Source organism: Pseudonaja textilis, chromosome 3, assembly GCF_049901715.1.
Source record: "Pseudonaja textilis isolate UNSWEBS1 chromosome 3, rPseTex1.2, whole genome shotgun sequence".
NCBI lineage: Eukaryota > Metazoa > Chordata > Lepidosauria > Squamata > Elapidae > Pseudonaja > Pseudonaja textilis.
Window position 1 is genome coordinate 66,534,488 of NC_141992.1, and position 24,208 is coordinate 66,558,695.

The 24,208-nt window shown below is 37.9% G+C and overlaps 1 protein-coding gene across 1 annotated transcript in view; it reads left to right on the plus strand.

The window, feature by feature from the left end:
• CTH (cystathionine gamma-lyase) overlaps nt 1–24,208 on the plus strand; it is a 28,363-nt gene that overhangs the window by 1,149 nt on the left and 3,006 nt on the right. Inside the window, exons 2-11 of the mRNA XM_026700169.2 lie at nt 3,279–3,360; nt 4,073–4,168; nt 9,033–9,142; nt 11,318–11,449; nt 14,033–14,090; nt 15,515–15,592; nt 17,404–17,556; nt 18,075–18,196; nt 20,770–20,822; nt 23,106–23,244. Of these exons, the coding sequence (XP_026555954.1) occupies nt 3,279–3,360; nt 4,073–4,168; nt 9,033–9,142; nt 11,318–11,449; nt 14,033–14,090; nt 15,515–15,592; nt 17,404–17,556; nt 18,075–18,196; nt 20,770–20,822; nt 23,106–23,244 (1,023 nt within the window). The remainder of the gene's footprint in view (nt 1–3,278; nt 3,361–4,072; nt 4,169–9,032; nt 9,143–11,317; nt 11,450–14,032; nt 14,091–15,514; nt 15,593–17,403; nt 17,557–18,074; nt 18,197–20,769; nt 20,823–23,105; nt 23,245–24,208) is intronic.

The window sequence follows — 24,208 nt, forward strand, 5'->3', positions numbered from 1 at the left end:
TAACCACAGAAGTAGTTGTTATTTATTTTATTTATTTATTTGATTTGTCAATCGCTTACAAGATAATAGGTGTAAGTAGAAACATGAGTAAGAATACAGGAAATAGGTACAAATAAATGGGGACAAAAGGACAGGGACTGTAGGCACAATTGTTAGTGGGACTTGTGGGATTTCTTTCAAAATAAAACCCCTTATGTATGGTTTGTGGGTTGTTTTCCTTGTTTGGAATTGACACTGCTCATCCATATGGCAATCTAGGACATGCCCTATTCTTCCAACTCCTGCATGCTTTAAAAAAAAAACCACTAGAGAAATAAGTTAAACTTTCAGGACAGGGAAAATTGGACTTCAGCCGCCTTTTATTGGAGTTAAAATCCCAATACTTACTTGGATTTGCAGCTGGTATATTTGCCCAGCTAAGACTGGCATGTTATCTGCATTCATTCTTGGAGATCTTAGAACTATCCACTGTAACACATGGTTGAATTATATCCCATTTCAAAATCTGCTCTGCCTTTCAAATGCATTCAGTTGAGCCGACTACTGCAGACTACTGGCCTCTGACCAAGCCCAATTATAGGAGCATGTAACTCTTATGTAACAACGACTATCCATTTCTATGGAGAGTTTAAAGGAGCCAGTATGACCTTTAAGATCTGATTTGGGAACCAGCTCTTCAAGAAGCCATATATTTACATTTGTATTTGCTGGGGTTTAAGTTTCTCTTGTGAAGATCTTCGTGTCTCATATTGATCAGCATAAGTATATTTGATGAAATCATGGGGGACGGACAGACGAGGGGGATGGGACACCTCATAGCTTGCTGGTGGAATCTAGATTTATTCCCTGATTGTTTGCTTGGTAGAAATATGTTTTTCTTTAGATTGACTTTGGTGTTCAGGATAGCTTGTTTTAGACATTTTAAATGATGGGTTTTAAAAAAAAGGTCATTCCCAGTTCCATGTTATAAAAATCATAGTGAAACTTCCAGCTCACTATACAGTGATATTTATATTTGTCCACTTAAAGTATTTCATCAGTGTTGAATTTCAGGAATCTTGTTATAGTTCTGAGTAATTTGAAGGAAATGCTCACTCACTTTAACTCGGAAAACACTTAAGGGCAAGGCAAAACAAACTTGTCTCTCTCTCTATTATTCACTACAACATGAACATTACATAAATAAGTGGCAACCATCCAAAATACAGTTTTAGCAATCACATGCCCCAAATACCACATTTGGTAAAAGTAGCATGGCAATTATTTTAAAGCTTTTACATGCCCAAACTTCTTTTTCTTGGTTTTTCTACAGCAATTTAAGATATGCTTAAAGTCCAAGAAGACACTTAATGCATAACTAGTTAATCTATGAATGTTTAGCCAGAAAGGTGCTGTTAAAGCTAAAACTGAAGGACAGTACAAAAAAAAACTTTCTGTGACATTTCTGCATTTTTAATGTACAGTAATACCTTATTACCTTAATTTTTTTCTGCCTCCTGGCTAATTTGCAACAAATTGCATTGTTGCAGTTTTGTGGAAGATGTATTAAGGCCTGTGAATAATCAATTCTGATGCAAGAATGATTGTAGAGTTAATTTATATAGCCATAATGCAGGAAACAACATAGCAATAAATACAAAGATCAACTATGCAGCTTTTTTTTTTAATCTGTAGCCAAGTAAGCGAGTCAGCTTAAGTTAGAAAAGTACAAGAAATTTCTTTTTTCATTTTTGCTGAAAATGCAGTTCTAGCTCACTTGCTTAACATTATCTTGCAAAGTACAGTAAAGTAATAGGCATGAATTTTATGAGAAGTTTATTGTTTTTGTTTTTTAAATAGAGGACATGAGGAAAAGCATTCGTGCATTTAAGATACCGCTTTGGTTTATTTATTTATTTACTTACAAGACTTGCATGGCTTCCTATCTCATACAATGACTCTAGATGGCTCATAACAATCCATAAAACAAATTCAAAACTAATATAGCCTATTATATGATATGTAAACACAACCATTGTGGTTTAGTCAATATTCTGTGTGAAACCATGCAATGGCATAACACAGGGGTGTCAAACTCAAGGCCTGTGGGCCGTATCTGGCTCATGGGGTGCTTAGATCTGGCCTGGAAACAGTGAAGGCCCAGCCCATGGTGCCTCTGCCAGCAAAAACAGAGCTCACAGTTTTTGCTGGCAGAGCTCTTGGGCCAGACGCCTGACACAAGTGATGTCAAACAGGCCATGTCCACCCTAGCCACATTCACGCATGCCCCCCCCCCAAGATCAAACATAACTCTGATGCAGTGGTGGGCTAGTTCGTACCGGTTCAATCCAACCGGTTAATTTTTCGCACAGTTCGGAGAACGAGCTGATCCCACCACTGGCTGGCCTTGCCCCTCCCCTCCCAGTCACTTCTTCTGGCCTGAGAAGATAAGGGCGACGGCAGGGGAGGGAGACTCGCTCCAGGTGGGGATGGAAATCTCCACCATAGAGGGTGATACAAGAAGTGGTGCAAGGAGTAGTGCAGCCCTCTCCAGCCAGAGCAAGGTAAGGGTGCTATTGTGGCAAAGTGGGGCAGTGCAGGCAGATGAAGCGGCAGCGATGGCTGGAACCTTAGTGTGGGAGTGAAGTGTCCCTGTACTTGCCTTTGTGCAGCAACAGCATTCTGCATCTGTCGTGGTACATTTGCACTCAAAGCAGCACTTGCCTCCCACTGCTTTGAGCTCAGAGCTATAAGCCATGTCTGGGAAGCACTGTGTCAGAGAGAAGCAGCCAGGCCTGATTGTCCGGCGCCTCTTTCGCCACTGCTGCTTTGGCGACCTGCGCCACCCCACCTTGCCATGAGTGATGTCGAGTGGGCCATGCCCACTCAGTCTTATGACCATCCCGCAGCCACTCCTACCCAGCCAGTGATTAGGAGAACTGGTTGTTAAATTACTTGACTCATATCACTGTCTAGATGCGGTCCTCAGTGAAATTGAGTTTGACATCCCTGGCTTAGCATGATGCAGGAACCCAAATAAAGGTAGGGTATTCTTCACATTTGAGTAATCTAATACTGAATCCTTAAATAAGGCTGCTCACTCATCAGCCTCTAACTCAGATCAATTGTGGATTCATTTTTACAAAAATATTTTTTAGTTCTCAAACCTTAATTCACATACATGATTGGATTTCTTAAGTAAATTGGTGCCTGGAAAGTCCAGTAAATTTTTATAAACTTCACGCTAGTTGCACCAATGTCTGGTAAAGAAGTTTGACATTCTGTGTTCTCTCTTTTAGGGCTTTGAATATAGCCGCTGTGGAAATCCCAGCCGTGACTGCTTGGAAAAGGCTGTAGCAGCACTAGATGGTGGCAAATACTGTGAGCTATCAATATTTCTAATAGGAATAGTAATGATTATATTCTTGAATGAAGACTAGAAAACTAACCTATTTGAATTTGAAACCTAGATATAATCACCTCTGACATTGTGCAGGAGCATCATTTCATTTTATGTGTTTTGTTAAACCATATTTTGTTCTGAGGTATTGATATCTATATTAATCCATGTCTCCAGACTTAATCTAATGGCTAAAATATTTGGTTGTACTTAAATCTCTTGAGTCAATTTATGGGGCAAAGCTTCTACATGCTTATCCAACAGATAGGCATTCAGAGTCACAGGTGATAGTCGCTAGTATTCATTTTTTTTTACTACTGGTTCTGTGGGCGTGGCTTGGTGGGCGTGGCTTAGTGGGCATGGAGGGGAAGGATACTGTAAAATCCCCATTTCCTCCCTACCTCAGTAACATGCTTTTCAGCTCCGTTCTCCTGTGCAGGGCAACAAAAGAAGACCCAGCCAATCAGCTGGGACTCAGGAGGCAGAGAATAGATGGTGGGTGAGGCCAACCAGAGCTGGGATTTTCCAGTTCTCTGAACTACTCAAAATTTCTGCTACCAGTTTTCCAGAACCTGTCAGAATTGTCTGAATAACACCTCTGGTGATAGTACCTATTTGCTGTAATGTTTAAATATATTGAAAAAAACATTTTATGAATTAATCAAATTTCATTTGCTTCTATTTTTACTTCAGGTTTAGCATATGCTTCTGGATTAGCAGCAACTCTGAATATTGCACACTTACTGAAGGCAGGAGATACTGTTATTTGTACAGACGATGTCTATGGCGGTAAGAAGTATAGCAACATGTGTTTTAAACATTTTTAAATGTCAACTCTTCGGTTGGTGCTCCAAAGTAATTTAAACAAATTTACTTAACTCTGACATAATGGTGATTGTTGAAGAACAGCTTCATGATGAACAAGCGCAATAGTTAAAATATCAGTAGTGGAGATGTTTTTATCACCTCAGATGCAATATATTTTAGACCAGAAGTCCCCAACCTCCTGGCTGTGGCCCACTACTGCACTGCGGCCCATTCAGAACTGGGCCACACTACCTGTGGGTGAGCATGAATGCACACACAGCTTCATGCATATGAGTAGCAGGTGTTGGCGTGTGCGGCAGTGGGCACTGGTGTGTGCAGCCCCCTCGTGTGAGCAGCAGCATGCACCCGCTGTTCACACAAATGAAGGTGTGCACAATCCTAACCCTAACCCTTGCACAAATCCACCATCCTTTCTCTACCCCCATCAGACCAAGCCATCAACCTGGATAGGAGGGGGAAAGCTGTTTTAGACAGAAGGATTTGCCCAGTCAGTTGCAGATATTAATAGATGGTCTTGCAGTTTGCCCTTAGTTTTACTAAATTCATGAATGGCACTATTTATCCCTTTTTATGTTGCTTACATGTCTTATAATAGGGTTGTCAAACTCACGTTGTCACGGCGGCATCATGTAATGTATCAGGACTTTTTTCCCCTTCGCTAAACCGGACAGGGGCGTCGCCAGAACATGACGCCTCCAGTAAGAAGTCATGTATTTCATTTATTTTCTTATCTAATCTTCCTCTAGATTGGAAAAGGATGGTTTGTGCTTGTCTCTCAATTAAGAGAGGAGCTGGTCTGGATGACAGGTAGAAACCATTCTTTGCTGGTTTGGTTGAATTACAGAAAAAAAACCCACTGTTTCTAAATAAAGGAAGGGAAAAGCCCATTGAATCCAGAGTATACGTAATAATAATAAGCATGTATGACATTGCTTCTTGAGAACATTTTGAAAAATTTTGCTTTTGTTACGTGTATAACGGGGGTAGGGGGAATTACTGAAAGCAGTATATTTGGCAATATATTTACATGCTATTGAATCCAACAATGCTGATCTGCAGCTTTTCTTCCAACTAATCTATGTGTGAGAAATCTACTCTTAAGACTGGAATTAGAGTGCCACATATTCTTCAGGAGCATGTGGGGCTTTGAGGAGGTAGAGCTGGAAAAGGGTTTAGGTTTAGATGACAAAAGAAGGGAAGAGATATGGAGCAGTGATGTACTCCAGAGCTGGGAGGAAAAGGGGGCAGACCCAGCAGCCTGGCAGATGAGAGAGTCCCCATCCTGAGGTCTTACTATTAGTCATTGGGTTCTGAGTGTTACAAATGTGAAGTACTTTGGCTGCTCAGTGCTGTTCCTAAAGGTTGCTCTTCTATGTCCCATTACATGTTTAAAGACTGGAGCATGCCTAGCAATGCACACCATTATTTGCACTATGTTTTATAAATGATCAAGCTCAATTTGTCTGTAATTTTTCCACCTGGAAATTAGAACAATTTCTATGCCATTTTTAACATAGTGCAGGCAATGCCTCAAATGAGATACGGAGCGAATTCGGACAAAAAAGGGCAGAAATAAAGGTTTACTCTGACACTGTATATTTTGCTCCTGGAAGATAAATATCTTGTACTTAATAGGCAGGTATTGCAGACCTACTTTCATATTGGCTGAAGATGTAGGTCACTTCTTTTTAATGGGGATCTCTGAACTGACCTTTCTGCTGCTTATGCATAGAATTTCTAGGATGGCAGCCAAGATGACTTTAGTTATAAACAAAATAGGGTATCCACTTACTTCACAGGGTTAGCCATGTAATGTATGCCCTGCGACAGAGTGTCTCACATAGCAGTAGGAGAAGGAAAACATGTTTCCTCAAAAGCAAGTAATATGTTGGAGCAATGCCCCCAGCTAAACTTTGCTTCCTTTTTTTTAATCAGGTGAAGATATTAATAATCTGTTTTTCAAAATGCCTATATATGTGTGTGTGTGTGTGTGTGTGTGTGTGTGTGTGTGTTTTCTTAAGTTTTCACGGGTACTTACATGTATGGTATTCAGCTTTGTTCGTGTATTTTCCCACGTTCGTGTATTTTCCCACGGTACTTATTCTTCTATTGGTTTCTCCAATGTATGTGGCCGGGCATGATGCATAGGGGACTTCGTATATGCCTTGGTTTTCCAGGTCAATTTTATCTTTGGGGTTTCTAAGGATGGCTGCTATTTTTCTGTCTGTTTTGAAGACAGTCTTGATGTGATGCCTGCGTAGTATCTTACTGATTTTATCTGTAGTACCTCTTATGTAGGGCAGGATAGCTGTTTCATAGGTCTGTTCATCTTCTAGGTCTCCATTATGTCTCAGTGCGTTTTTGTGGATCAAGCTGGTGATTTTGCTTTTGTGGAAGCCGTTGGCTGTCAGTACTTTAGTCAGGGTGCATAGTTCAATTTTTATGTGTGTCTTGTCTGCCAGGCGAAGAATAAGTACCCGCCTGGATGAACACAAAAATGCAGTAAAAAAGCTGGAACACACTTCCTCACTAGTCCAACACATGAAAGCCACAGGTCATAGCCTCAACTTCAATGGCACCAAAACCCTAGCCACTATAGCAAATCCCAGCCACAGAATTATCAGAGAAGCCATAGAGATTGAAAAAAAGACCTGAAAGCATGAATAGAAGAGATGATTCCACCAGACTGTCAATTATTTGGAAGCCTGCACTCACAAACAAAAAAATCTCCAAACCACAAGCCAGGCAAACACCTGGGCACAAACAGATCCCCCCTGATACCTCCAGCTCAAACACACCCCAACCAGGCACGCAGATGAAACCTAGCTTCCTAACAAATGATAGCCATCCATTTACTTGGAGCCAAGCTGCACTAAAAGCCTCCAATACAGGAACACAATGTTGCCAGCCAATCAAGACAAAAAAAGCCACAAAACAGAAAGAAGATATTAGAAACACCAATCAAGCAGAACACAGCAAACTCCAAGACCAATAAACACAGACCAAGACTCCCAACCAATCAGGATGAAGAAAAAACCATTCTGGCACAGCAGTAGGCTAGCCCCAAATTTAAAACTGAAACAGCTGTAAAAGTCTGACTCACAGACGAACACAATACAGAAGCCTGATGATGGCAGATGAGATTCTGCCGAAACGTTGCTACAACTTTAAAAGCACAACTATAATGACGTGGGAAAATACCCGAACAAAGCTGAATAACACGCACACACACACGCACACACACACATATATACTGTTCATGACCAAATCTGGTGGCGAACAAAAAATCCACCCGATTTTTGAATCAGGACACAATTCAAAAATCGGGTGGCAAACAAAATTCGCACGGAAAGATTCCCTTTCCATGCCGATGTTTCCTTCGGCGCCATTTTTTTGTCTGTGAATGCACAGACGGTCATGCTTCCAGTCAGGACCAAATCGTACTCCTGGAATGGATTATGGTTGCAACCTGAGGCTACAGTGAAACAGCAAACTATGAATCCACATAGAATTGTGATTTCCCTCCCTTTAATTCCTTCTGGAACTCAATGTAATAAGGCATTTTCAACACATGTTGTTTGTAATGAAGGGGATTGGGAGAATCAGTGAGGAAGAGCTCACCTCCTTCTTAATATACTATTAAAAATTACCAAAGTTTCTTTAATGGTTTAATTTTCAATACATGTATGTACCATTGTGTTCTTCGGCGCTTGCCTCCACTTTTCCTACTTTTTTCAGTTAACCTTATTGTGAGGGTAGACATATATGGGTCAGTTCATGTACTGTATGCTTTCTAGAGTGCATTGGGATCTTTTTCTCAGAAAGCATAAATAGGCTTGTAGCTTTGAAAATATCTTTTCTGGGAATGCTTGATGACACCAGGGCATGCAGACTAGAGCATTTGATACTCTGTATTGGAACGCAGTCAAGTTGATGAAAGGCTCCCAGCAACTGTAAAGTTGTTTACAAAAGTTTCAGTAGTCCAAGTAGTTTTTTTTTTTTACACACATACACCCCCCCGCACACACACATATGCAGATTACGATCCTAACTTTAGGACCCCAAAAGCTTTCTCTTAGGGCTGTGGCCAAACACTTTGATCCCCTTTTGTGTTTTGGATGTCTTAAGGCTTCCAGGTGATCATGATGCTTGTTTCATCTCTTAAAATACTTGAGCTCGCCTTTTGAAAAAGGGCATTTTTAGAGTGCAGCCTTCTATATGGGGAAGGCAAAGCTTGGTTCATTCCTTCAGCCTATGTATGGAAATTGCCCATCTTTGTTCTGCATATTGCATGATATTGCCAATATTTTGGATGCTAGAGACATGACGTTTACAGAAGAAACAGTTAACTCTTCTACAGGAGAGAATTCAAAATCTAGTCTGGTATTGGCGTCACCAAGTGGCATTCACCTTCCAGGATCTCAGGAAAGCTTTCCTGTCATCTTTCCCTGAATTCTTGTTAAATGGAGATGCCAGAGGTTGAATCCATGGTCTTTTACAGGTGATATTCTACTAACTCTGTATTTTTCTCCCTGGCCCAAGGTTTTTTCTGTGTTGCAATCTGCAGGGTTCCTGCACCGAGCAACAAGGTAGCTCTTGAAACTGTTTTTTAAAGGCACAGTAGAAATATGTTAATAAGATATTAATATTATTATTATTATTATTATTCAAATGGGCAGCCGTTGCAGATAAGATCATCAACGGTGTTTAATAACAGTATTACATGAAGTGCTGATAGTACTGGAGACGTCCTTTCCAAAAGAGTGAAATAATATATAGAGTTTAGTGGCACATTAATGAAGAAAAGTCTTTTTTTTCATCTTAGGTACAAATAGATATTTTCGAAGAATTGCAGCAAATATGGGTCTAAAGGCGGTTTTTGTTGACTGCACCAAACTGGAATGCCTTGAGGCTGCAATTACACCAGAGACCAAGGTAATAAAATAACATTCCCAGCATGACTGTATGGCAGACTAGAATTTCCTGCAGTATATACAACATTGGGTTTTGTTGTCTTCTATATCACATGGCTCTGATCTCATGCATATGATTCAGCCTGCTTCCAGCCATCAACTTGGACTGGGTGACTTTATTGAGGGACAGAATGTTCAGGAAGGACCATTTCCTACATAGGTGTGTACCTATAGCAATGGCTATAGTTCGTGGGTGTGGAACAGATGTTATTCTTCCAATTCTCAGGATCAGCTTCAAAGACTTTGCATCATGCATGAATAGGGTTTATGTTTGGATCAGTGCAAAAACGTTGAAAGAGATTAAGATGATATAACATACAGGTGGTCCTCAACTTTCAGCAGTTCATGTAGTGACTAATGAAATTAAAACGGCACTGAAAACCGTGACTTATGACCATTTTTTACACTTATGACCATTGCAGCATCTCCATGGTTACGTGATCAGAATTTGGATGCTTGGCACCTGGTTCATATCAATGATGGTTGTAGTGTCCTGGAATCCTGGGATCACTTTTTGCAACCTTTTGACAAACAAAGTCAGAGGTGGTATTCAGCAGGTCTGACCAGTTCTGGTGAACTGGTAGCGGAAGTTTTGAGTAGTTCAGAGAACCGGTGGTAACCTTCCCTCAGGAGTGGGGAGGGAATGGAGATTTTACAGTATCCTTCCCCTGCCACACCCACCAAGCCACACCCACCAAGCTGCACCACGCCCATCAGCCACGCCCACAGAACTGGTAGTAAACATTTTTGAATCCCACCACTGAGCAAAGTCAATGGGAAAACCAGATTCACATAACAAACGTGTTATTAATTTAACAACTGCAGTGATTCACTTCACAACTGTGGCAAGAAAGGTCATACAATAAGGCAAAATTCATTTTAAAAAATGTCTCACTTAGCAACAGAAATTTTGGGCTCAGTTGTGGTCGTAAGTCAAGGACTTACCTGTACAGAATGTGCTGTGCTAAAGTCATCTTGTTTGGTACAAGGAGGGCTATGAAGGAAATTTAACAGTTGACGTCTTTGTCAATATTCGCAGGTACAGTATAAGCTGGAGAACATTTATCCATCATGCTAGAAGACCGTGAGAAAATTGCATGTTTTCCCAAATGTGTTATAACCCAAAATGCAATAATTTTTTAAAAATGGTTAAAACCTGGCTGAAACTTCATAATTATTTCCAAGACTTTCATAAGAATCTATAAAACAAGTGAAAAAAGTGGAAAATACAAGCTAACTGCCGATTGTATAGAACAAGATACACTTTTTGGTTAGGTAGTTTTGACTTAATTGTGCTATAGTTTGATAGGGCAGTCCTAATGCCTATAAGTAACATTCTTTGGGTGAAATGACAGGAGGATAATTTCCTCTTCCTTGCCCTGCCTTAACAAGATTTTTATAAATCCAGAGGTTCACTGTCGTTTAATCTACTCTAGTTTTGATTCAGTGGCTTCTTCCACGTAGAATTGAAAATTGTAGCCTGTTGGCTCGTATAGCATTAGAACTGACACATCGATATTATCATGGAATGTACAGATAATTAGAGATAACTATTTGAAGGATTTAAAACATAAAATTGGGTAGTGTTACAAAATACATAGAAACTTATATTCAATGTCAGAGCAGACACCTGGAAACCACATATATACAAGCCAAGAGCAAGAAACATTTTTTCCTAACTTTATTAGAACATATTCTGCACCTATAAAAAAGGAATTAAGAGAGAGGAATGAAGAGAAAGATAGAAAGTCCTTATCTGATCAAAGATTGCAGAATTCTTTGATTCAAAAGGAGCTGAATCATTTCCTCCCAAACTGCCTTTATAAAGTGCATCCTACACAATTCAATTCTGTTTCACGTTCATTATAGACAGAGTTGAAATATTTAAACATTTCTAAATATATTTCCATGGAATCACTTTGGCTGACCAATATTAAATAATTAATTTCCCTCACTTTCCTATACAGCTTAGGGAAGTAGTAACAAAATAAGGGGTCTTATGTGTAAAAAAATGAATGTTCGCAACATTATCTTGTATTTAATGTCTTACAAAAAGTACTAATGAAAAATAACACTATTCTTAAAAGTGGCCACTTTCCAATAATATTTATTTATCCCTCTCTTCCCAAACTAACAGCTTGTATGGATTGAAACCCCAACAAACCCAATGCTGAAAGTTGTTGACATTCAAGGATGTGCAAACATTGTTCATAAACACAAAGGAGTTATTTTAGTAGTAGACAATACTTTTATGTCTGCATATTTCCAGGTAAGTCAATTTTTATTGGTTTTCTTTATCTGCTTTTATTAGTGTAGCACATCTCATCTATTAAATGCTTTGCAATATTTTACTTTTATGACTGTATGATTCACCCTTTTACAAAGGGAAAAATAACAGTAATACAACAACCTGGTAAACATTGCAAAAATGGCAGAAGTAGGATCTGAAATTGGATATTCAAAATGTATTGATTGATAGGCTTCTAAATCTTTGCTGTTCTAAACAGCTTACATAATAAACAATAAAACCATCATAATAATTACACAATTAGAATGCTATCACCAGCTTGCAACTGTGTGAACAGCTAAGGAATGTAAACCCATAAGTGTTGATGTTTTAGTAGCCCCAAAAGTCATTTTAAACATATTTGGTTGGGAAAATGACGGATTGACATTGAAAGGATTGTGCTGTAGGCCCCAAACAATACTTTTGGGGGAAGGCATGGCATGTCACTACCAACTATGGTCACATGTTTCACCTCACATGGTAGAACATATCATAAAGGTCTCATGAAAAGTGTTTTTTGGAGGGCAGATATTGGAGTCTCTTTCAGTAGAAATATCAAGAATCCCATTGATACTTTATTCTCTTTTACAGAGTGAAGCTATAACTTTAAATACACTTTACTGAGTCAATTCCACTAGACATACAGTGGTGGCTTTTATTTCTGAATTAAGATAAGTGGTTGCGCTGAGGGCCAACAAATACAGGATTGAAAGATGAAAGTGCAGATGTTCTAATTTAATGTTTTACTGGAAAACAGGAAGTGTTGTCATGACTGGTAATAACAGGGTGACATTGAGACAGTCTTTAGAAAATGAGGTGTCAAGTGGGGCAATTTTAATTCCATAGAATCACAGCATTGTGACAATGTGGTGAGTCTATAATCTAACCATTCTACAGCTAAACATTCCTAACAGAGTAGCTAACGTAATAGAGGGAAATAATTCCACTAAGATGAAGTGTTGCAGAGTGCAGAAGAGGATGAAATGTATTCGTTATATCAATTTATACAAACTCCCATCTTACCATTGCAGTTCTAGGTGGTGTGCATAGGATTAAACCAGCAAAATAGAACATCAATACTCAGACATAACATTCCAATCATGTGATCAAATGCAGTCATGCTTTCTGAAAACCATATACTGTGGGTAGAAAAGTTTCCATCGTACTTAGGCCAGTGGCCAATCTGGTTAGCATTGAAATGAGATTGGCAATTAATCATGTTTTACTACTTTAGAATGAATCTATCTGTATGTCTGTCTATTCTCTCTCTCTCTCTCTCTCTCTCCCTCTCCTTCTCCCTCCCTCCCTCCTTCCTTCCCTCCCTCCCATGCAATATCTTTATGTATAGATAATACATAACGATACACAAGAAACTGAATAACCTTGGCAGGTTCCCTGACTTCTGTCTAAATATGGAATACAATAAAGCCATGAAGCTTATTAAGCAAAGATTAGAAGATACTGAATGTCAGCACAATTTATCAGAAGCCCCAAGGTTAGATTATCACCTCAGCTATTCAAGGGAACCACAGCCTGCATGAAACTTATTTAAGTTATCCTTTATCCATTACTTGAGGGTGTTTTCCAAACCATGGTTTAATGCCCTCCCCTTTTACATCCATGAATGGTAAATATAAAGGAATTCATGTAGCATTTAGGCAACACCCTTGAGCCTTTGGTGTTGAAATCCTGGAACAAGTTCTAGGTGAAACTAATCCACCTTTTAATGGAAAGATTGCCTGGCCACCCTGATAGATGTTATCTAAAAATTCTGTTAAATAACAGATGTCCTGAAATTACGTTTGTAATTGTTGAAGTTTTGTGCCTTAGTCATAAGGCTTTAACATATCCAGATTTGTTAATATAAGTACACTGTCTATTAAACTATTACAATGCTATTATATTTTTGGATTATAGTTGAATTGTTTTATACTGAACATTAATAAAAATAATGATGAAAACAGAATACAGTAAATAAATAGAAAAATAAATGGCAGCTAAAGATCAACCCAACTCCATCCAAGAAAGTCAAACTCATAGTGACAGGCTTATCAAACCTCTAGACCTCATAACTAGTCTTCAAAGTATGATTTTTTTTCTTAAACACAATATTTAGATTTTTAAAATTCCATCTTTTGTTATTATATAAATAACTCAAGGTAGTGAACATTCCTAATGCTCCTTCTTCATCCTATTTTCCCCACAGCAGTAACCCTCTGAGATGAGTTGGGTTGAGAGAGTCACTGGCCCAAAATCACCGACTTTCATGCCTACGGTGGAACCCCATTGATACATCAAATAGGAAAAGTGACAAACTGAACTCGAACTTCCTTTCTCTTATTGTTTATTTCATAAGTGATGCTCAAATTTCATTTCCCTTTAAAACTTTTCAGATTCATATCAATGAAATATCAGTGATAATTGGACCTTTTCTCAATAGACTAATCTCTGCATAACAGGAATTGCTTGAAACCTATTTGCAGTAGGCCTCAGTATTCACTGACAATTGCTATTCAATTTTCTCAACAGGAAATGAAATAAATCTCTTATTTTGTTCTGTTGTAGCGTCCTTTGTCTTTAGGAGCAGACATTTGTATGTATTCAGCAACCAAATACATGAATGGTAAGTAGCTAGACTTCCATGTTATGTTGATTTTATTTTGTAGTAAGCATTAATAATGCTTTGTATATGTGTTCAAATCTTTTAAATACATATTAGATCTTTATTATATTCATGTTGAAAATGAAAGTGAAATTATGTACTTCATAATGTAATTCATAAACATATAATGCATTTCCTAACAGTGTTTGTAGTCAATGCTTGTGGCTTACATTAATTTTCTTTAATATATGTTTAAATATATATATAAAATAGCTCAACTGTAGTTATATCTGAACATATATCATATTTACATAGATATATATATATATAGTGTATTTGCATTTTTAATATTTGCCCTGTAAATTAGAGAAGTGCTTGAAAGCCATGTTATTGATCCAGGACTGACAGAGAGTCTTTTTTCTGCTGTTCTGGTAATCAGGGCTGTGTTTCAGCATCATCTGTGCCTCATGTATCCAACATTTGTTTTTTTAAAAAATAGTCTCTTACCTTACCTTAGAAAATCATGCTGTTCCATTCCTAAAACCATCGCAACCAAGTTTAAGTATTAGTTCTCACCTAGTTAGCTTTAAAAAGATGATACCACAAGCAGAAATCTAGCATCATGGCTTGAAATTTCATTGGAGTAACTGAATGATAAAGGCAATAGCACCTGTAATGGATAGCCCAGAATCCACATCACATTTACCTAGGCTTACGCATGGCTCAGTGGCTAAGACGTTGACTTGTTGATCAGAAAGGTTGGCAGTTCGAATCCCTAGCACCGCGTAACAGAGTGAGCTCCTGTTACTTGTCTCAGCTCCTGCCAACCTAGCAGTTTGAAAGCATGTAAAAATGCAAGTAGAAAAACAGAGACACTTTGGTGGGAAAGTAACAGGGTTCCATGCGCCTTCAGCTTTTAGTCATGCCGGCCACATGACCACAGAGACGTCTTCAGATAGCGCTGGCTATTTGGCTTTGTAACAGAGATGAGCACCGCCCGCTAAGAGCCAGAAACGACTAGCACGTATATGTGAGGAGAACCTTTCCCTTTCTCTTATTGTTAAGCAAACATTACAAGAAGTAACACAACCCTATGTTCTTTCCTCTGAGATATCGTAACCTAAGTTAATGTGAAGAGGGCTCGCCAGACTGCTGCTTTTCCCACTTGTTGGAAATCAGAGTACAAGGTCATAAGCAAACTAAAATCAAATGATGACTTTGCCCTCTGTTGTTTTCCAGACAAATAAAACCACAGTCCAGTGTTTGGTTGTTATTCTACTTTAGGATAACCACAGATGCTCATTAGTCTGTTTGTGGGAGAAACCAGTTGTCACAAGCAAGCATATTCACTGCCTCATCATCAACCTACTTGTGTGATATTTGAACATGCTGAGGCATTTTATTTAAATAAATAGGATTGATCTCTTGCCTGCTCATATTTTCAGGACACAGTGATGTTGTAATGGGATTGGTTTCACTAAATAATGATGAACTTCATGAGAAACTCAGATTCTTGCAATATTGTGAGTATGAAGAGCAAACTCAAAAGTATGGCTTGCAGATTTTGTAAAGTAACTATGCTTGACATCTATTTAGCTTTTTAAAAAAGTCTTTAGCAAAATGTATTCATGACCTGTTTAATCAACTCATCCTCAGTACAGAAAAGTCACCTATTATTTGATGTTTTGTATTTTTTTTGGTATTTTTTAATGCTTTATAGTTTTGAACACTTTAGTGCTTTTTCTTTTTTGGAAAAAGAAAACAATTGTAAAGAAAATCTAAATTAAAGTTAATTTAAAAAATAAGTACTACAGTGAGTAAAAAAAAAGTTCCTCCAGTCAAAATAGATGTGACTTTGCAAACATGTACCTGAGATTTCCTATCAATGTTATGTTGTATTTAAAAGCAGTCTTCAGAATATTCCCTTAAAAAAAATATATGGGCTAGTAGCGCAAATTGTATGTATCTTAATCTTCCATCTCTGTATTTTCTTAAGTCAAAATTATTTTCTATCTTCTATGAGTCTACTGTTAGATTCATCCCCCTCAGTAGAACACAAATCCACAGATTGCTGCATCTGCTTTGGGCAGACATTATTATTTATTTGTTAAATTTATTTGCCGCCTATCTCACTGTGGGGCTACTCCACGCAGCTAGACATATTATGGCCCAAAAGCCAGTTTGGTCTAGTAGTTAAGGCGCCAGACTTAACCAGGAGACTGTGAGTTGTAGTCCTGCTTTAGCCATAAAAGCCAGCTGGGTGACCTTGTTTCAGTCACTTTTTCTCAACATAACTCACGTCACAGGGTTGTTGTGGGGAAAATAGAAAGAAGGTGTGTTGAATATGTTTGCCGCTTTGCATTATTTGTAAAAATAATAAAAGTGGGATACAAATCAATAAATGAAAAATAGCTCCTCTTTCCCAGATTAGATAGCATCCAAAGCAAGTGTGGATATTCGGTCACTTGTGACAGCCAATTCCTATGGAAATAAAAATATAATTATAACCCATTAAATAATTAATATTTTAACATGTCAGCTACAACTGCCTAATTATAGTTCTGTCTTCTGTCATTTGTTTTTAGACCAAGTAGGGTGTATGTGAAGCATAGAATAAATACTGGTAAAGCCTAAGTCTGATTCAGTTCTGACTCAATCCTAGAATTGCTAAAGCCACAAGGTCACTAGAACATGCATTTTTAAATCAGAGTTCTTACTGTATTTTAATAAGAGTTCTGATTCAAAATGCATGTTCTAAATTTTGAATTCATGCTTTGGGTAATTGTTAAGTAGAAAAGCAGATTAACTATTTGGAAGACCTCAGTGTGGTTTGTACTGAATGTATAAATATATATTGACAAATCATCAATATAGCATTTGGTCAGTTCCATAAAATGTTTACTGCAAGGAGTTCTTGGAATATGGATTAGGACCAACTGTGAGTCACAAAGAACATGGGAGGGTCACAATATTTTTTAATCCTTGTGCAGTGGAAGCAATGTCAAACCACAACTTGGATTTTGCTAGTTACTTTGCCTGCACCACCTAATAGTGGGTGATTGTTGTGTTGCAAAGTCCCAGGAGCTTTGTGATATACTTATTCAAACTTGAATATTAAAAAAAAAGATATATGTATATCTAGCCCAGTGCTGACATCAATGAAATCATGACTGGATCAAACTCATTTATCACTTTATTGTCCAACATTTTATGTTATTTTAACTCAGGGAATACCTCGGTTCTGACCATTGGCATACTTTTTGAAACAAAAAATGATTAAAAAATGTAATACACTGGAAACAGAATAATATCTGGTTTTTTTTTTCTTTTATAGCCATTGGAGCAATTCCATCTCCTTTTGATTGCTATCTTTGCAACCGAGGTTTAAAGACTCTGCCAATCCGCATGAAGCAGCATTTTCACAACGCATTGACTGTGGCCCAATACCTTGAGTCAGATCCAAGGGTTGAAAAAGTCATCTTCCCTGGTATGTTGCCCTCAGATAACCTGGAAGTCTTCCTAGAAGGATTTTTGTATTCCATACCGGGCAAGACCTGATGAGCTACCCAACTAAAACTCTAATCTTTTACAATCGTTGTAAGCCACCTGAATTTGGTTTCTCCCATCTCCACTTTATAGTCATATCACCTCCTGCTGCATATCATCTTGATTTCATAAGTCATTGATTCCATTTTTAAATTAGACACATTCCCAAAGGGCTCTAGTGTTACTAAACAAAATCATTATGGAACAATGCCCCCTTTTCAATAGATTTCCTCTGAAGGGGAAAAGGAGGAAGGAGTATTAGAGAAAGATGGAGGGATTGCATATAGATGATGTCTTAAGCTGCTAGATACCCCCGTATAGTGCTGTTGGTAAGATCAGGAATTAAACAAGAAAAGCCTCATCTGGAAAAATCTGCATATGTCAGCTATTGAATGTGTTTATCTGAATTAAAGTAATAATACAGGCTGGGTTATTTGAATAATGTATGATTCATTGCAGGATTACAGTCACACCCACAATATGATCTGACGCAACGCCAGTGCACCGGCTGCCCAGGAATAATTTCCTTTTACATCAAAGGAAACCTTGAAAATGCTTCTCAATTCCTTAAAAACTTAAAGGTAAAACTTATCCTTGTAGACTGCTTTTAAAAAAGCCACGCCACTGTTTTGTGACTCTGTCAGGAATTGTGTACTGTACTGTGGTCCTTTCTTCCCCACTGAAGCCATTATGGATTTTGAGCATTTGTAGGAGCTCCCAAAATGTAAATAGTCCATGTTAGTTATAGGAAATGGCACTAATGAAGGGAATGAAATGAGTGTATCCAAATGAATGGAAGTCGGGCAATGTGAGCCATGTAATAGCATCCCTGAAGCCTCTCTGCCATCTTCCTCCACAATCATAAATGCAGCCTAGAAAGCAAAACAGCTTCGGCTGATGTAACAGTGTCGCACTGGTTTTGAAATCTGAAGGCACCAAGCTAGAAAGTGGAAGACTGCAAATTCAAGCCCCACTTTAGCCATGAAAGCCAGCTAAGTGACTTTGGGCCAGTCACTCTCTCTCAACCCAACCCACCTTGCAAGATTGTTGTTATATGGAAAATAGGTTGAGGATAGTGTATTGGACACAGTATATTTACTACCTTGGGTTATTTGTACAAAAAATTATGAAGGCAGAATTCAAATAAATTATACATTTGATTTCAGGAGTCAATTTATTGATGTGTCAACATATATCATTGGAAAAGCATTGACTTTTAAATATAGCTGTCCATTCAAGTCTCTTGTTGGATATCTATAGCTGGCATTATTTATCTTGATTTGTAGCCATTGGCTGTGGCCAAATATGATTTTGTCAGTACCTGCATCCAGATTAATGTGCATTTAATTAAATGTTCTGTTGGTACCAATATTTGAGAATATTACAAAACCATCCCAAGCATAAAGAGCATGGAGGACGTGAATTCTAATTGGGATTGGAGCTGGTAAGAATTATGTTAATAATTAGAGTTTTGAGATTAAAGCATCATTTTATGAGTAGTGAAATGTTTCCTAGTCTTGCTGACTTCCAGGTGTGCAGACTTCAATTCCCAAAATTTCCCAATTAGTATCACCCACAATGCCACCAATCTCATTATCCAGAATGATTCAATGCAATAAAAATAGAGATATAACAAAAATTATAAACATGATCCACAGAGCACTCTTAGTTGACACCACTGAAATTTGTCAATGAAAATAACTGATATTCTATGAGACTAATGTTTTATTAAATGGAGAGTCCAATGTTCAATCATTACATGGCTTGATGAAACCATTTTGTCGTTTAACCCTTCTCCTTCAAAGATTGAGCCTTTTCAGTCTTACCCACCTTGTACTGTACTATTAGTTTAACTCACGAGTGGGCAACTATGGGCCCTTTACGATTTGTGGACTTCAGCTCCTACAGCCTGTGGACTTCAATTACTAACCATGTTGGCTCAGGAATTCTGGGAGTTGAAGTCCACAAGTTATAAAGTTGCCAGAGTTGTCCACTCCTCCTGGAGCCAGAATACCAGTCTTAAAAGAACAAGTCCTACTTCTGCTCAATTCTTAGTCTCAGATCAAAGTGTTTTTATTGACAATGCATGAATAAAAGTCAACTAACTATTGAATCTTACTTTCTCACACCAATTTGAGATAGTAACCTAACTTAGGAAGTAGAGAGTAGGCCTTTCTTTGCTTTCATGCCTGAGGTAATACATCATACAAACAATCCAACTTTCTGTCTGAAGGCCATGCCAGCCTTGGTGGCTACTGAAACTCTGTTAAGTAGCAGCATCTTACTGTTCTGCTGTGTAGGCTTTGACACGTTTATAGTGAAAAGGAATTTCTCTGTGGAGGATCCCTGAAAATACCTGAGATCACCCTATATTCTTGAAAACAACAGTACTAGCTGGAATCATAATATGTGGGACACTTCTGACACTTTAAAAAAAAAAGTATGAGGGGAGAAAGAGCTAGAATATCAGAGAGTGTTTTTGTGCTGCCACTGTTTCTACACGTTTGCCTGAGAGGCCAATATTGCCATAGCAGAACAGGCAAGATTTGCAAAGGGAGGCCATGAGGCAGGTTGCTACATGCAATGAAAGAACATTCTTTGCATTTGATGGACTTGTCCTGAATTGTGTTAGATTCTTATGGGATTTTAATTAATTCTGAACATGGCTTGCCTCTTTTAAAAAGTTATATAAAGTTTTTTTTAATGTATTTCATATTTTATTTGTACCCTACCCAGAGTCCTGCTGCGAGATGTGTGGTTTTCAAAAACTGATAAAAAATAAAAGCATTTTTTATATTGACTGGGATAAAAGTACTTTCTCTCTTATGTTTCACAGATTTCATTGTATTTGGTTTCAGATTCCCAGAATTTATCCTCTGAAGTTAAAAGGCAATTTAGTATTTTTACTGATATCAGACTTCTGTTTTCAAGAGAAGATGGCCTGGAATGAAAGCAAATTTGTGCCTCTTGTTGTGATTAAGTGTTTTGCATTTCTTGCATCTCTCTTATTTTGCAAAAAGATTTTCTTTTGTCCGCTCTGTCCGTTTGCTTTTACTAGGCTAACACACAGTTAAGTTTGCATAAGAGTAAACTGCATGCCTTAAATTTAAGTAATATTATTTGAAATACAGTATTTTTATATTTCTTGTTCTAGCTTTTCACCCTCGCTGAAAGTCTGGGAGGATATGAAAGTCTAGCAGAGCATCCGTAAGTAAATCTTTTTTGACATCCCTTAATAAAAGTATTACACTGATATTTATCAGAATATTTGATACTTTATTCACTCTGCACTCCAACTAAACAATATGAGTTTTCTTACATAGCCTTCGCAAAATTTACTTGGAAACTGTATCTTCTTTCTTTTTCACTTTTATGAATATTCTTCTTCCATAAGTGTCATCTTTTCTGTGAGAAAACACTACCATTCTTCAAACATCTAAATCAGTGTTTCTGAATTCTAGCAACTTAGTTCTGTTGGTTCAGCTGTTCACAATAGTTCCATTTTCTCATATGGCCCCTTGGGAAAATTAATTGCCCATCCCTTCTTTACATGCTTACTCAAATAATACGGTTGATTGGAAATAATGATGGTAGAAGAATTCATTCCTGCAACTTGGCTTAGGAGCCTCTGGTAATACAATGCCAGCCACAGCAATTTATGTAGAATCTCTTCTTGCACAATTTTAGTCAAACTTCCCCACATGGCAGTAGCCACTTATCTCCCTTCTCTTCTGGGAGTTGCAACTTCCTCCTGGCTTTCTCACTGACTCTGCTGGGAATTTGGTAGGAAGTTGCTTCACATAATGACCGTGGGACTAAAAATGTGAACCAGGGCTGCAGAGATTGTATCCTTTAGCAGTGGAAATTTCAGGCCCAATTACCTTCATAAGTTGAGAACTACCTAGATATAAATTCACCCATATCACCGAATTCACATTTTATTGCTTTGTGTGTTTCTGTTCTGAGTACATTTGCTGTTTAGCATTTTTATTTGACATGTGCTTATACTTAAACACAGTACAGTACAAGATCTAGTTTTACTGGTAAAATTAACAATAATTTTCTTTATTTATGAAATACATTTTAAAAATTGTAGTAGAAGCTATATTAAAAAGAGGTAAGCCGTTCTTAAAATGAAGAGCTTTATTCATATTCACTGCTACTTCTTTTACCCTAACTTTCGGGGAGGGGGGGATTTATGTCACAATATTTTATATTGATTTTCAGGGAAACGTAAACTAATTTTTTGATTACATTAATACCAGTAACCAATTCTCTATGCTGATAAATACTTCAGAGTATCTTGTTCTCTCTACTTGTCAGACTTACCTATCTCGGTGCCTTCCAAATGTGTCAGGCTATAACTTTTATTAGCCATAATGTTCATTATAGGTAGTCCTTGCCTTATGATGACTATTGGGACTCAAGTTCTGTTTAAGTTAGTGATGTCATAAAGTGAGTCATCATGTGACCAGACTCAATTTTATGTTCATTTTTACCATGGTTGTTAAACAAATCATCATAGCTGTTAAGCAAGGCATGTTGTTAAATGAATCCGGTTTCCACAATTGATGTTGCTTGTCGGAAACCTGAGAAGTTCATAAATTGTGATCTCATGAACATAGCATGCAATGTCAGTGGAGGAGGCAGATTGGTGCAGTTTGCAGGCTATTATGGGGGAGCACTTTGTCAGTCTCTAATACTCATCACATATACTTTATATCCTTTTATATAATTTTAATAAGCTCTGCATCTAAAATAATGAGAGCCAGTTTGGTTTGGTACCAGGCTAGAAACCCAGTTCTAGTCCTGCCTTAGGCTCCCAGCCAGCTAGATGATCTTAGTCCAATCACTCTTTCGCAGCCCTAGGAAGGAGACAATGGCAAACCACTTCCAAAAACCCTCACAGAGAAAATTTTAAACTGGGATTTAAAATCATTCTATACATCATTATTTCTATTAGTATCCTCAAAATTAAAAACCTATTTAAATCCTCAAATTTAGCCTATTCACACATACCTTTACTTTCAAATGCAGCTTGCCAGTGTTAAGACTGTCCTAATAGAAGTTGTGTAAAAATGGTTTATTATTGGAAGAATAGCTCTCCTGTCTTCAATAGCCTAAAGTGTTTATTTCAGACCATGTTGTTTGGCATTTTCCTTTCCCAATTTGCTGCATTCTAGGTGTTTAGGGAATAGCTAAAATTACGTAGATTGCATCACAATAAATCTGAAAAATGTTCCACAATGCTAGGCCGTGAATATGATCTGAATTCTTTTTTTTTTTTTTTCGGAATTCAGAAAAAAATACAGTCTGTCTTCTGTCTCGCTAGCTAATATGCTGTCCATCTCACCAAAGCTGACTTTTGCAAATGGATTGATAATAGAAGCCAGTATTGCACTTTTTATTATGTTTACTGTATTTTTGGGTGTTAGCTGGCATGTTCCTCTTATTTATAATTCTGCACTCGCGGACTTTATTCTTTTCCAGAGCAATCATGACTCATGCCTCAGTTCCAAAGGAAGACCGAGAAGTCCTCGGAATATCAGATACTTTAATTCGCTTATCTGTTGGATTGGAAGACTCAGAAGATTTACTAGAAGATTTGGACCAAGCTCTGAAAGCAGCAGTAAGTCACTTCATACTGTATTCACCACATAATGCACAAAGGAGTTATTAACTCCTTATAATTGTTTTATATTTTCAGGAAAAATAGTATTTTAAAAAAATAATTGTGATATATCTTTGGCCAAATAACTTGAAAAAAAAAATAGCACATTTATTTCATCAGGGTGTACAGCTGCTTTAATTTGCACGTAAACACCTAATTTTACTTTCTTTCTAATCACTTTTACTGATTAAAATTTACTGTTTATTTGGGTATTGTTTAATTTAATTTTTAATTTTAATTTAATTTTTCTTCTCAATACCATATATAGCTACTAGCCATTACAGATAGTCCTCAAATTATAAATGTAATGGAGCCTGCCCATTCCATTTGTGACCCGAGGATTTGTGGGACTGAATTTCGTACCTTGAACAGGATCACTCCCTTTCACCCATGCATTCACTAATCGAATGTGAGGCTCGTTAAGTACACACAAGGTATTTCATGATGGGGAACGCCATGGGGGGCCTAGTGATGGAACAGGCCACCTGCCTAAGATCACCCAAGGCCTCCCCGACCCACTGAAATACCCCATACTCCCCACAATTGCTTCCTCCCCCCCAACCTGCTGCACTAGGTCACTTACCTTGTGAAGTTCTAGCAAGCAGTCTACTCTCCAGCCTCTCAGCCACGTGCACCCCTCTGATGCTCCGTTCGGACCTCCAAATGCCTCGCCCAGTACATTGTTGGCTGAAATGGAGCTTCCACCCCTCAGAAGTTCCATTTTGGCAGGCAACGTGCCAGATGAATGTTGCAGAGCTTCTGCAGCTGTTCGTAAGGGCGAACAACTGCCGTGGTGCCACAAGATTCATAGTTTCGGGACTTGTTCGTAAACACTAGGGGGCGCTTATTGCTTAACTTCAAACATTCGCTAAGGGAACACTTGTAACCCGGGGATTACCTGTGTAATTATTTGCAGTATTAA